We start from the raw sequence: 15,250 nt of genomic DNA, 5'->3' as shown, positions 1-15,250 counted from the left end.
GGAACGGTAACGTGGTTTTAGCCAGAATTTTTAATCAAGAGAGAATAGGCCAGAATATGAGTTTACTCACTTCATTAAAGTAAAAGAAATTACCCTTCATTTGTCACAAAGATGCTCGCAATTGGGAAAGGAAAGAAGAAAACTCCATGTTTGAAATGGTGCATTAAAACAATCATTGCCTCAAATTTGAACTCATCCAACTAAACTCGTCCCCAGCCCCAACATTCATTGCATTCCCACTTGTTCCGATGACAACTTCTTTGCCTGGAATGGATGCCAGCTTGTAGATGAACAACTGGAGGGCAGAGGGAACTTTTTTTCCCCGCAGAACAGTGTGATTGAGTTGAGTAAAACCCCGAAGTGAGCAAACTTATGTTTAGGGGAGACCTGGGAGTTCACAGGGCACCAAATGGAAACAACAGCAGTGAGCTTTAACTCATTCTTTTGATTATAAACTTACTGACATCACAGCATTGATATGCATCTAATCATTCATTTGGAACTTCAGTCAATGAGTCAGTCGGAGGAGCCATGTTTTTATTCTATATAACACTACTGTATATACTGAGTCTCCACAATTGTTACCTTGAGTACAAGATTGCTCTTATTTTGGCTACTACACTTTTCCATCTGATTGAAAGTTGTCGTTGTTGTTGTTTTTTTAAATTTATTTCCCTCCCTTCCTTTTGCCTTGGCTCATTTTCATTTGGCTTTTCATGCTGTATGTAAAATAATGAAGTGTGGTCTAAGAAGAGGGTTGGCCTGGGGAGCAGAGGCACTTTATGGACACCAGGGGCATGCTGACCCTAAAAGCTGCTGACATTTCTTACAGAATATCAATGTTAAGAGTGCACAGCTGGGACCGGTTTTTGTCCACCGCCGCAGAGATCCGGCCTGCTTTGTTCAGACAAATACAAATGGTCGTCTTCGTGTGTGGGGATAGGTTTAACAGTCACCGCAGCGTCTGCAGATTGGTGACATTTGGGGCAAAACTTTTGGCACAATTCCTTAAAGTAATTGTGAGATGCTTGATAAATGCAGTATCCCTATAAATCATATATCAATCGATATAGCGACTGAACACACAAGCCCAACATCCAGCCATACGATGAGCAGGGCTGTAAAACATTCTGTATGTTTATACCTTTGCTAATACTTTCCATTATTGGCAAGTGTTACCTACTGTTGGTCACTAGTGTGACTGCTGTTGCTCGGACTCCGCATTGTATTCCCAAGGGAGGTTTAGTGGTTCCCGCAGGCTCGCTGTGGCTCAGACGGGAGGGTTGTTGCTTGCATATGGCTATATATTATGATATGGACAGCATGCTGCAAATGAGGGCAAGTCTGAGTAGAAAAACTATACTGCGCACTCGACACCCAGCGCTGGTTCTCATTGCCACCACCTTCCTGTCCTTGGCTTAAGGGTAGATTTATGCCTCCACCTCTGAAACACCTCGATCACAGATACCTTCTTATTTCCAGGTTCTATTTAGTTAAATTCAAAATTCATTGTTGATTGTATCCACCAGCAACATCGGTCTCCGGACATACGGTCTGTTTTGGGTTCTTACCACAGCCCATAATCTACACCTACAACACACCCTAAGGTACTCCAAAAGCGTTGAAGAAACATGAGCCACTATGTGTTTTTAATAAGTGACTTGACTCAAAAATACGCACAGAAAACAGCGTTCATAAAATCCTGGAATAACAGTTTATTAATTTTTTTTCTTTCAGCTCATTTTCACAGGAGCCAAATAAAGAAAGGCAGTATGATCGTCTCAAACATGATGACCTGCTGTCCAGATGTGTGACAGCACCTACGGCTGATAGGCTCCCAAGCCTACAGATACAACTTACTAACAGGTTGTAGGCAAGTTATCCTTGATGGCATGCCTCCATTTTATTTTCAACCTCCACAACCATGCCCGTTACTGCACATTCATCAGTTTATTTAGGGATGAAAACTTGCGGCCGTAAGAGCACCAGTATGTGTGTCTCCACCCTGACATGGAGCTGGTGTTTCTCTTGCCTCCTAATCTAATCTTACGAAGAGGTTCCAGTACTCAGCTCACGATCGTAGCGTTTTTAAAAACAAATAAAGGATGAGCTGAGAAAAGTGCAACAACACAGTGTCAATATTTTAGATCCATACACTCGTCAAAAGCAGCAGAGCTGCAGCCTCCATGAGGCCTCTTGTTCCTCCTCTGTACCACAGTAGCTCCATGTTTCTGAAAAGCATCTGTTTAAAAATGTGAAAAGTTATTGAATCCCTTGTACAGTTTTCACCTACAGTAACTTCATGGCAGCAGTTACACATCTCGGGATTTTTTTTAAGTCTCAGGCTAGAGTTTCAGTCCTCTTCTTTTCATTCTTTATATAATATCTGAACAAATGATGACTGCAGTCCTGCAAATCCACGCTCTGCAGGTCCCGTTGTGTCTTTACTTGTTGGATTTTCGGGGAACAAGGACATTCTTCCAAACACTTCAGTGTCATCCTGTATTCGAGGTTTGAGCCATCAGAATTCATATGTTTTCCTTGTTGTTTACACAGCAGAGGGGACTGCTCCAGGCAGTGCTGTCAGTAATTGTTTGATCTGTAAGAGTCTCTTTGGTGCAGTGCAGAGAGTGCTCCCAAACCGAGGGTTTATGTTCATTTCATCCAGTGTTTTTTTTTTTTCATTTTATTTCACTTGTTTACCGACTTATTTACCTTTTATCCATCTGCCTGCCATCTTCATGTCCTTCTGACAACTTGCCTGACTGATTTTGTGTCAGTAATATCTGTTGAGGCTTTGAGTGACTGTACTGATGTCTGGCTGTCCGTTCATCCAGATCTCTCTGAGAATCCGTTCCCGCTCTTCTAACCGCTGGGCTCGGTCCAGCTCTGATGATACAGACACACACACACACACACACACACACACACACACACACACACACACACACACACACACACACACACACACACACACACACACACACACACACACACACACACACACACACAGAAAAAAGGTAAAGCATACCAGTACACTGTCCACTCACATAACCATTAAATTTCACATTGCTATTGAGAAGACACTCTATTTTAAAGAATGAGCTCACAGAGATAAACAGAGCGACTATGAGAGTGTATAAAGGTGTACTGACATAATGAAATATGCTTATACAATGATTTAAAACAAAAATGTTTTTATTTTACTCAAGTATCGGATTTTTAAATCTTCAACTTTGTTTGTCTACTGTTTTTTAACCCATTTTGGACAAAAGATGCCTATTGTACTGGAGGACGTAATCAAATATGTCTAACATACAGTTGAGACAGTAAAGGTAGATGTTGACTGCAGGATATGGCATTCTTTGAGTCCAACTGGTAAATTTGGTAAAGAAACTTTGTGTTATTAAACATTTTTCTGACTGTGATACACGCTGTTTTAAAGGCTGAGATCACCCAAATTGCACCAAAGTTTTCATTCGGTGTTTTCAGTGTGACATGTATTTCAAGTGATTGCTGTTGTAATGTTTGGATTTTATCTCCTACTAAAATGGATCTTGGTCTTGATGTGTGCGTCTGTGTGTGCCTGTACCCTCGGCTGATGTGAACATGGTGGCGTGCAGCAGAGCTCTCTCGAAGCGCCTGCGTCGTCGTGCCGACAGGTCAGATGTGTCATCCCAGTCCTCCGACTCGCTGTCCCCGGCAGGCCCGGTCCCTCCAGACGCAACAACAGCAGTGCTGTCTGGATTACTGTCACCGGGCTGGTGGTGGGGACAGCTGTGAGGGCGACGGTGATGATGCCTGTTCCTGCGGCGATGGTGAGGGTTGTTATTGTTTCCGTAGTTGCAGTCTGCTCGACAGTGTATCTGGAAGACGATGGCGCACAGTGTGAAGAGAAGGCCGACACACACACCGCCCAGAAACACCAATGCTGTCCGCTCGGGTTGGTCTGAGAGAGAGAGAGAGGGTGAAAAAAAAAAAATTAAAGGTTTACAATTAAAATATCAATTGCTGCTCCATCCTCCACCTCTTCCTCTGCTCTTTCCATGTCCTGTTGTTTTAAATCCTGCCATCTCTCACCTGTGCAGTCGTCTGTTGAGCTGATCTCCACATCTGATCTTATTCACCTGTCTTCTATTTGATTTTCTATGTTGCCTTTGAGCCAGCACAATCGACTGTCTGCTCCCTGTTCCCTGCTCACCTCTCGCTGCCAGAAACATGTTTGCCAGCTGCTGATCTGTCACCGCCCTATTTATTCCCGCTTCTTCCAAGTAAACTGTGGTGACAGTATACAGTAGGTATCTTTTTTTTTCTGTTTCAAATGTCAAATGTATCTAATGCTGATCTCTTCAAATCCAAGAAAGATCCTTGGGCTGTGAGAGCAATTGGGAGATAATTTGGTGACCTTGCTCACAAAGTGTGGTTTGGGACCCCAAATGGGTCCATTAGGAATTTAAAATAAAACAAAAAAAAACAAAAAAAACCCCCAAAAAACAAAATATACAAAAAACCAGTATAGTTAAGTGCCATTCCTTTACTTCTTAAAACTTAGCGCGAGAAGTTTACAGTCTGGTCACACACAGTCATACGTGACAATTGGACCTACCTGCAATGAAGGTGTAAGCTGCCAGTATGTTGCTAAGCAATGCCATCTCCTGGGAGACCACCTTCGCCTCCACATTCGGGCCTCCTGTTGTTGGAACGCTCATGATTTCGCAGTGACTAGAGCTTACTGTGTTCTCCTGCAGAGCTCGGTGGAGTTTATTCCTCACGACTCCCCTAGACTGTAGCCTTGAGGGGTTTGGAGGTGAGAGAACAGTAGTGAGAAATGATAGTGGGACGGAAAGAAAGGAAAGCTTAGAGGGAACGGCAGAGACATGACACATTATCCTTTACCCAAAGTTTAAAAAAAAGTATATTTACATAGAGAGGCTCTAAAGTTATGCCAGAATGCTACACACTCTTCTTCTTGAGTTATTTTAACTTAGCCTGTCATTATAATTAGTATCTTTGTGTAAATTTTGGGGGGGGGGGTTGGTTTGCCTACAACCTCTCCGAACTCATTATTAATTTCTAGAATCTCAGACTAAAACATCAAACAAGTAGTCACCTAGAGCTGATGTAATAACAAAAATATGTCATTTATTAATGACAGTTAACAAAAAAATAATAGTACTCCTGTTACTCTGTAGAGGTTTCTGAAGCCTTGTGATTTGGGACTCTCAGTCATCGTTATTCATGGGAAGCAACAATGCTCATTAAAATGATACAGACACTACGACTGTGTGCAATGTCAAAGTGGGAACATTTATCACCAATCATTTCTATTTATCCTTAAATGAAACATGTCATGTGCGAAGACGAGATGAGTTAATTATAGAGTACTTTGGAAACTCTGATGCTTTACCCCTCAATCTATATATATATTATCTATCCATACATCACTCTTCACTTTCCCTCACTTTAAATACAAGCCTGAGCAACTATTCAGACACAAATACACACTTTCATGCACTCATGTAGGGGACACAAAGGCTTTGCAGTACCAGTACAACAAATACAACAAACGTATACACTTCATTCTGTGCAAAGGAAAATTACACTAACTTACAGTAGATGAGCTTGAGGGTGTCTGGAAAAAGAGGGAAATGAAAATCAAGGGGTCAAGGCAGAATTTCAAAATGAGCCATAATATACTTGTCAAACACAGCAGAAACAAGAAAAACAAAGAGAGAGACAGAAGTCTGACAAGTCTGACACAAGAGGAGAGGATTTTGCAAGACTTTTTGGCAGCTCAGTGAGTACAACCACTTGTTGGTGTATCTACACGCCTAGCTACCTCCCCTGGACTGTGCACTCGTCCTGTGTGTTTACAAGAAATACACACATACTGTGGTATCACTTTTGGACACTTTACAGAAGAGAACCTTGAAAACTTTGTAGCCTCAAATGTATTCGTAGACTTTCATGTCCTCCTGCGATACACACCTGTTAAGCGCTTTGTAGTTCTTGTACTGTGGGATGTTAATGTAACATTTACACTCACTGTGCTCAGGGTATACAGGTATGGGTGATACTTCATCATTGTTATCCTTGTACAATATGAAGGGGGCCAGAGGGCCAGACTCTATATTATAAGTCGGCCTAGCAAAACAGTGACACACACAAAAGGAGGAGTCCTTGATCCTAAAAAGTGCTGTATTCAGTGGCCTGGTGCAGGTTCAGTTTCCTGCCCTGACCTCAGTGTGTTGCCGTATGGTCTTACTGTGGTTACCTACCGTGTAGGTTTCTTCATACATTTTCCAAATGTGCATTAGATTGGACACTCACGTAACATTACTTCACTTATTATAAATACTCACTTCAGCAAAATTAGTAAATTTGATAAAAGTGGTAAATTTTCATTTATGTTTACTTGTCATTTTCTGGTTCTACTATCATTTGCTGTCAAAGGAACATATTTAACAGAATATCCTTTATTTGTTGAGTACAAATAACTGTGAATTGAGTAGAGGTAAAGAAGTTGGTCACTGGGTTTGTTTCTAAAGGTTCAAACTCTAACCAGTAGATGGCAACAATGAGCCAACTTACATTTTGTAGGCTGTAAATACAATCACTCGGATCAAGATATTGCTGACCTTGGTCACACACACACACACACACACACACACACACACACACACACACACACACACACACACACACACACACACACAGAGGCATTATACAGACATGACTTTGCTGTCGTGGACCAGCTGGTGTCATGGAGTGGACTGAGCAAAGTCTTAAGGCCAAAGCAACAGTCCTGTTTAAGGACTTTAGAGTTTTGTCCTGTTGCTTAATGCTCAGTAAGTGTAAATGTCCCTTGTGGGCTTCAAAAATCACAATTAAAGTACTGACAATTATTCGGTTTTCATTGTTTTGGCTCTGGAAAATACACAGCATCAACCAGTGACACATACCACAGCCTTTATTGCCTGAGCTAGTTTGCAGCGCCCAGGTTAAATGTAGAGTAGAGAATGCATGTCTATACAGCATTGTGTCTAGACATGTAGACCCACATCCAGACTGTTACTCCCAGTGGAACTCCCCCATGCACACTCAGAATTATACCCTCAGTGTGTGTCTGTTGCTTACTTGATCTTTTCGATACATAAATGCACAGTATGCTAGGGTCCAGATTGTCGGACGGCGGGGAGAGATTGAGGGAGATGCCAGAGGGGAAGAGGGTATAGAGAGCATGTCACTCTGACTTGCAGACTAATTTAACTAACAGAGCTGAAATCCTGGAGTAGATCCATGAGGAACCCTCATCCTCTGAAAGGAGAGGAGGCTTGTGAGGGAGCGAAGAAGAGAGAAGACTCCTCTGTGACTGCGTCTCGTACTCAACTTCTTTCTAAGCTGATTTGTTCAGCTACAGTCTAATAAGGGAATCTAAAGGAAAAGGTCTGATCAGGTTTTTACCTTAACGCTTGCCTGAGCGTTTCTTCAAGCTCCAACATAGAGGAGTTTAAGTTTCTAAAACAGATCATGCTTGGAGGAGTTTTGCTCGATGGTCAGTTGTGATGTCCCCTATTTTGCAATAATGGGAATTAAAATTTAAAATATTTAAAAGATTGTAATATTTTGAACGACGGAGGCATTGCCTGTTTATTATGACATGACGCTCAGCGCATAATGCGGTTTGACTGACTGAATTACACTGCTCCAGAGGTAAAGCTGTCTGGATGAGCTCGTCCAGCTAATAAAAGCTCCTTCTTCTTACAGAGGACAATGCGAATTAACAACTATCACACATTGTAGTCACAGGGGTGTGTAATAGTGTAAGATAAGAGCTGGCAGAGCAAGAGGGTTTAATGTATATTATCATCACCAAATGGGTTCATTTGCACTGAAATCCTGCAAACATTTTGAGTCCCCCTTTAAGCATTTTCAAAGATAAATGAAAATCTGTGTCTGAAGTTACTTTTATTCTCTTTATCTGCAAAATTGTAACACTTGAGCTAAGCAATATCTGCACATACGCTGTGGGTGACACTTAACTGAACTGTGCTTGAAGCAAGGCTCTCTAATTAGGCTACACAGAAAATCTGTGAAGCCCCTGGGGCAAAACTCGTATTACTGACGTTCTTCACTAACATTTCATGATGTTCCCATCTAAAGCTTTTGAATCTCTTCTTCCAAATAAAGTTAAGCTCTGTAGAACTGAGATCACGCTGATGAAAAAAAAGCGTGTATTAATCCTGTTTTGAAAGTACAGACACAGAGAGGAGCAGGGTTAAAAGGGTTTTGTTGAGTTGTTTTAATTTCATGAATGTGTTATGAATTCCCCAGCTGATAACTACAAAAGCATCTCATTACACGCGCACGTGTGCTCGCTGTTTGTTTATGAGCTTTTTCCCCATTAAACCTTTTATTAATGATTGGAAACAGGCCTAATTACGTCAGGAAGAGAGAGCAGACTTCATGACAGACAACTGTAAAATGTATCTTACCATGAAAACACCATCTTTAAAAAAAAACGGACAGTGTCAAGTCTTCAGGCTTTTAAATTTGAAACAGAGCAAATATAAAGATGCCAAAACCTGCATGTTGTACCTTCATGTTGAAGCTGTAAAGACATGGCAGAAGTTTAAACATCAAACAGATAAAAAATGGATGACGCTCTCACAGAACATCAGACTGGCCTGATTCTTTAGGATGCTTTCATCTGTAAAAACTCGGAAACAGAGGGTGAAGCACTCATGATCTGTTAAAAAACTGAGCGCACACTGAAGAGCAAAGCTGCATTTTATCTGTCACATATCTGAAATCATGTGCCTATAAAAAAAAAAATGCATATCTGTTTCACTCTTACACATAAAGTAGCATTAAAAAACACACCTGGGGCCCGTGATTATGTTACAAGACTAAAGAAACAGTCGAATAAGCAATGCATCAACAAAGCACCGTGCAGGCGGGAACAACACGACAACAGCTCGCATGACATTGCAGTGCAACATAACAAAACCAAACACAACACAACCTCCAAGCACTTCTACTTTCACTGACTGTCAGGGTCATTTTGTGATGTTGTGTAGAAATGCTGCGGGACATGACTGCCCTTCTCTCTCCCTCTTACTCCCTCTGTTGGATTTGACAAATCGGGCTACTGTTTGTTACAGCAAAAAGCATGTCATCGTGCCATCACGAATAATTTATAGTTTAGTGTGTTAACAGCATGGGTTTTCACTTAGCGCATAATGAATCACACTTTGTGTTTGCCATAGTTTAATGTCAGGCAGCTGAACATCGCAGTTATGTAATGACATTAGCATGAGACACTTGGACTGCAGCCAATCACACTCTGTCCAGCAGTCTAGACAACAGGAGCTGTTTACGCTGATGACATGACCGTGCATGAGAGGATCTATCTATCTATCTATATACCTACCTACCTACCTACCTACCTACCTATCTATCCAACAATTTCTCTGTGAGCTTCAGAGGTGTTGGTGGGTGGATCTGTTCTTTCACCTTTGGACAGAGCCAGGTGAGCGCTGTTTCCCTCTGTTTCTGGTCTTTATGATAGCTAGCACAGCTAGCCAGGTGAGTGGCATCAATCTTCTCATCTAACTCTCAGCAAGAATGGAAGTGAAGTATTTCTGAAAATGTCAAACTATTGTTTTAAATATGGCTTAAAATACATGAAGCACTAAGTGAACCAGGTTTTTTTTGCATCAGGGACAATTCAGACTATTTAAAAAAAAATCTAGAAAAGAATGGTAAGTTAGTATGCAAGCATTTTTTTTTTTTTTTTGTTGCATGTTTTTCACCCTGTTTGGCACAATCCAAGTGCAAGATACTTTTTCTTCCTATTTCTTTTTCCATAGACACTGATCTTCCTCTCAATTCTCTCTGCGTCTGTGCAGTCTGGCCAAATTCTTATGTGGCACAATAGCTCTTTGTTTTTCTCCATGTGGTTAACAAGACTATATGGTTTCTTTGCCTGTTTCAGCGTAGCTCACAGCGTACGCCTGCACACACACACACACACACACACACACACACACACACACACACACACACACACACACACACACACACACGCACGCACACATGTGATGCTAATGCAACGTGACACTGGCCTTCCTCTTCTGCACTGTTACTATCACTATGACCTGCAGAGCCAGTAGGGAGAAAGAGAGAAAAAGTATGAAAAAATAGACCAAGAGACAGAGAGAATTACAGCGAGAGGAAGTAAAGATTGTTGAGAAGGAGAAAGAGCGAAATGTGGAGGAAAGACAGTAACAGAGCAAAGACAGGGTGGAGACTCCCCGCAACATATGACACTTCACATCATCAACATCATCATGATCATCGGTGGAGACAACAACAATAATAACAGCAGCAGCAGCATCGTCATGTGCATTTCTCACCACATGCCAAAGCAATGTTTATACTCACATTTCATTAATGCCAAGATCCCATCCGGAGTGTGTTTACTCCTGTCCTGTCCTATCCTCTTCTCCTCTTCCTCCTCCTCTCCTCCCCTCAACTCTTCTTCCCCTCTCCCTCCTCCTCTGTCTCCTCTTCTCTGCTCTGGTCCTCTGTTCTGCACTTCTCCGCTCTGTACTCCTCTTCTCTCTCTGCTCTGTCCTCTCTCCTCCCCTTCTCTCCTCTCTTCTCTTTGCCTTTCCCTCAAAGGAAAAAAAATACTAACAGTATAATTATATGTATAAACTTTCCGTTTCCTCCCCCATTTGTCAGATGGGCCAAACACTTTGTCTTCTTTTCACTTTCTTACAGAGATACAAACTAAACTTTTCAGTCATTCCTTCTCTTTCCCCTTCAGTTGTTCTTCTTTCTTTGAGGCAGCAGCAGCAGCAGAAGGGGATGTTGCGCCGACTGTTTTCCAGAGTGGAGTTTTCTGATATTCCATTTTAGTTTTTCCAGGTTATTTTCCAGACAGAGACAGAGGTCAGGTCCTGAGGGCAGAAATGTGACATGAGAGATCCCGACAGGTCGATCAAATCTCTCGCCTCTACCTCCGCATCCCTTTCTCTCTCTCTCTCTGTCACACACACACACACACACACACACACACACACACACACACACACACACACACACACACACACACACACACACACTTTAACAACCACATGCAAACATAGTCACTCACATAAAAACTGTTGTAAGTGCATATTCTCTGCCTCTGTCTTCCTGGTTTCTCTCTCTGAATTTCATGCAGAAGGGAGGAGAGAGAAAGGATGGAAAGAGGGAGGGACACAGTGACAGGAAAGCAAACAGAATGCCATGTACAAAAAACAAAAAGAAAATTTTTACAATTCACGTGAAAACATATTTTAATGTAAAATGTTGAAAAACCACATGTGCCCACTTGTAAATTTACCACGTGAAATGATCCGTCACATCTGATTTTGCTGATGTTTTTTACATTTTACATGTGAAATATCTTTAAAGTGCTTTATCCCCAACAAACAATAACAACAAAGACACTGAAATGTGCAGCATACAAACCTTTTTGTATGAACAGACAGTAAATGGCAATGAATCAGAGAAAACGAGAGACAGGTAGAGAGAGTATGTTTCATGAGAATGAGGATTTCATTGGGCTGTGTTTGGGAATTCACCTTCACACTGCATGTTCACGCACACTGCTGAATGATCACACGCCTGCTGTTGTCGTTGTAGTCATTTGTGCCAGGGCCCTGTGTGCCGTATGCTTGTATTAGCGTGTCTGTGTGTTTGTGCTTGACTGAATTTTATGGGAGTACGGGAATGACGTTTTAGAGCTAAATCAACAATTTTCTAAAAATAACTTCATATCAGATAGTGTTTATGAAAATTTTATCAGCCAACCTGTCATCTTGGCAGATTATTTTTGTGCTGATGTTATGCTAAAGGAAAGGCCCGGACCCCCCCGCCCCCGCTTCTGCTTGGGGGCTGACAGAGCGAGTTATCCAGGGCAACAGTTCTCAACAGGTATATGAAAAGGAATAAAACACCATGCATGTGTGTTTGCTAAAACCTTGCTCCCAAGTAACAAGTTCCTGCTTTTAACCCTGTTAGCCTTGAATATAATGTTTGTTTGTTCTTGTTTTGCTCTGGTGGGCGTTCAGGGGTGTTGACCCTCTGCATCTGCAGTGTCAGTGGACTAATTTCCCCTCTCAAAGTATATTTATTCTAATTTATTTATAAAACTCTGAATCAACAGCTAAACACATTCTTCTGTAGCGCTTATTAAGGAGTAGTTGGGAATGAACTCTTTATACAACATTTAATACAACTCAGAAGAATTGCGATGCCGTATGTGCTGAAATCTCAGCACGCTTTAGCTACTGGAGAGAGAACGTTACAAGACATTACAGTTATTCCTTCATTGTTGTTATGGCCTTCATTATGCCCTGGGCATGAAACAAGGGCAGAAAAGCCCTTACGCTGTGAGAGGGTTTCTGTAGTACAGGAGAGAGGAGGGAGGATGAGAGGTCATCTAGAAGACACTCTTCAGCATTTCTTCTCACTTCTTTCCCTCTTCTTCTTCAGTCCTCTCCTCGTCCTTCTCACCACCATCAGAACCACCTCGTTCTCTCTTCACCTTCCTCATCTTCACTATATTTCAGCCTGGATGACCAATTGAACGACTGACGCTAACATGGCTAAAAATACATTGACCTGGATACAGGGAGCAACAACAGATATTAGTGAGTCCATCCTTCGCCCATATCTTTGAGAAGAATGTAATATAGATGAAAGTGAAGACACTTAAAAAAAAGCAACTTGTTAAGGAAAAATCCTCATTCACACCATCCCACCTTTATCACATCATCATTGTCTTTACTGATAAACACACACACACACACACACACACACACACACACACACACACACACACACACACACACACACACACACACACACACATCCAAATCTTGTTCTGCATAAGAATAAACAACATACACGCCACTTACCATCCATAATGCATCCATTCCTGCACCCCCTACTCAGTGGGATAAAATATTAACAGTCTCAACTTTGTACAGTATGTTCTGTGAGGAACTGTTGCCAGTCATGTCTGAAATAGCAAGGGACAGGACTTGTGAGTTTCAGATGCTGGGTGGGAAAGCTGGACCTGGACACCCGTAGGGTCTTTGCTCCACTGGTATCTCACTTCATCATTCATGACCGAGGGGTGAACCTCGGTAGTTTTTAATCAAACGTAACTCAAACATCAGCAAAGAGTGTATTTGTTGGGGACTATTTTCAGCCGCAGATTAACTCACACTTGATCAGCGGGAGAGAATTTACAGCAGCAGGGCAGTGTGTCCCGGGGGCTGAATGTAGGAATGCAGTGCGATGAAGGAGCATGTCACCCAGTGCAACAGTGTGGTTGACTGACACTCACAACAACAGAGCTCAATAGCACAAATTATCAGGCTGTGACTCCATAGGCAATATTTAATTCATTACTGGCTGTGGTCTTCAATGGAAGTTGCTGATAGTAAGAGAAATCGTAGAATATCACCAGCCTTATCCTATAAGTACAACTTTGAGGTACTTGTACTTGAGTGCTTATAGTTCTACTCCACTACACTTCAGAAGTCAGTGTTGTACTTTTTACTTCACTGCTTTTAGTTGACGGCTAATGTTACAAGTTTCTTTGTGGGCAAGGTTTTTACATATGAACCCTATGGTACAATTCTAAAATAGGCGGAACTGTTATATTTTAAACCACAAATGGATAAAATGAGCTCCAACTCGGCCAACTGCAGCACTGCATTGGTAATAATCATCCCACATATAATAATACAACACCGACAATGGCTATGAAATGCCAAATGTCACGTTTTCTCAGTGTCCCAGAAGAATATCTGTCTCTTTAGCTGTTAAATGCTTCGCCGGCTAGTCAACGACTTTGTCTGACTGCTGAGCAGGTAGTGTTTGTGTTCAGTGGGTTTTTGGAGATTTTTCCCTGAAAACAGCTACGTACGAAACAATATTGACGAGAGGAGTTAGAGGGAACTAAAACAGCAACGTAGCAGGCTGGAAAACCAAAACCAAAAGCTCAAACATGCTATAAAGCTCCGTAGAGCTGAGACAAACTATAGGGTTAGGTGATAATTCTCTGTGGGCTCATCACTACAGCGACCCCTTTCATTATACAAGTAGTTATGTGATGAATTGTTAACATAAAGTATTGATAATAGCTTAATTTTATATTTGCAAGTCAAGGACCTGACCTATACTAATTCAATGGGTAGTGCCAATAAGAACTGTTTACATCCCTAATAGCAACAGTGGAAACTACTAAATGAAGAAGTAGCAGCATTTACATTATTTTTTTAATTTGCCATGTTTATGTTATAGAGAGGGAGGCTGGGCTGACCTGGGTCTGCAGGTTTTCTTTGATGCGGACTCTCTTTTACTCCCCTTGTCTTTCTGTTGCTACAGGCCACCTTTAATCAGTGTAGGTTTTTGGCCTGAGAACAGACCCCTCATTATTTTTGAGTTATTTCTTTGTGTGTTTGTGTGTATGTGTGTGTTACATAAGACAGCTGTTCATGTGGTGATAATCAAATCATTCCCATGACTGAGTCGAGTGGAATTGAGGGCCTCTCAGACTCATCCTCCATGCATGTCTCTCTCTCTCTCTCTCTCCGTACCCTGAGTCTCCATATGTGTTTCTTCTCGCTGTTTCCGTTTTCTCCTTCTGCCTCCAAACTACTCTCTTCTTCTGCTTTACTGCACTTTTCTTTTATACTTTATCTCCCTCACTTACTCTCTCTACCTGTTTTCTTTCTCCCTTTGCCTCATCTCTCTGCAGTTCTATCTCCTGCCTCTACACTTACTTTGCCTTTATTTTTATGGAAAAAAATCCTACAGGATGATGATTTATGATTTATTTTTACACAAACACTATAAATAATACATTAATGAAATATTAAAAGAGAAAGACAAAATGTAACTCAAATCTTTTCTCAGTAAGGTAAAAAGAAAAACAAATTTGTTTTAGGTGGTTGCTGTAACAAAGCCAAATTTCTCATGATAATAGGTTTTTTTTTTCTCAGTGGCAATAGTAACCAAGTGGCTGATGATCTCAAAGAGAAAAAATAAGGTCTCATAACTGATGCTTTAACTTAGCAGTTGACATATGAGGTGTATAAGCATTAACACCTGCAATAGTGATTTTAATAATAATGGCCACTTGGGGACAGAGGAGACAAGTTGTAAACATAGTATTAACATA

At 41.4% G+C, this 15,250-nt stretch overlaps 1 protein-coding gene across 2 annotated transcripts; it reads right to left on the bottom strand.

Moving 5' to 3' along the window:
- Positions 1-1,717: 1,717 nt before the first annotated feature.
- eva1a (eva-1 homolog A (C. elegans)) lies at positions 1,718-10,512 on the bottom strand. Of its 2 annotated transcripts, XM_040133050.1 has the most exons (5): positions 10,447-10,512; positions 5,612-5,632; positions 4,607-4,791; positions 3,593-3,949; positions 1,718-2,889 (listed from the first exon to the last, which is right to left on the bottom strand). In XM_040133050.1, the coding sequence occupies exons 3-5, from the start codon at positions 4,707-4,709 to the stop codon at positions 2,777-2,779; spliced, it is 573 nt and encodes a 190-aa protein (XP_039988984.1). In that variant the 5' UTR covers positions 4,710-4,791; positions 5,612-5,632; positions 10,447-10,512; the 3' UTR covers positions 1,718-2,776. The 2 variants fall into 2 exon arrangements, with proteins under 2 accessions (XP_039988984.1, XP_039988974.1); XM_040133040.1 differs by lacking the exon at positions 10,447-10,512 and having other exon boundaries at positions 5,612-5,745.
- Positions 10,513-15,250: the final 4,738 nt, after the last annotated feature.

The sequence above is a fragment of the Xiphias gladius genome, chromosome 1 (assembly GCF_016859285.1).
Source record: "Xiphias gladius isolate SHS-SW01 ecotype Sanya breed wild chromosome 1, ASM1685928v1, whole genome shotgun sequence".
NCBI lineage: Eukaryota > Metazoa > Chordata > Actinopteri > Istiophoriformes > Xiphiidae > Xiphias > Xiphias gladius.
This window is presented reverse-complemented; position numbering and strand designations above follow the sequence as displayed.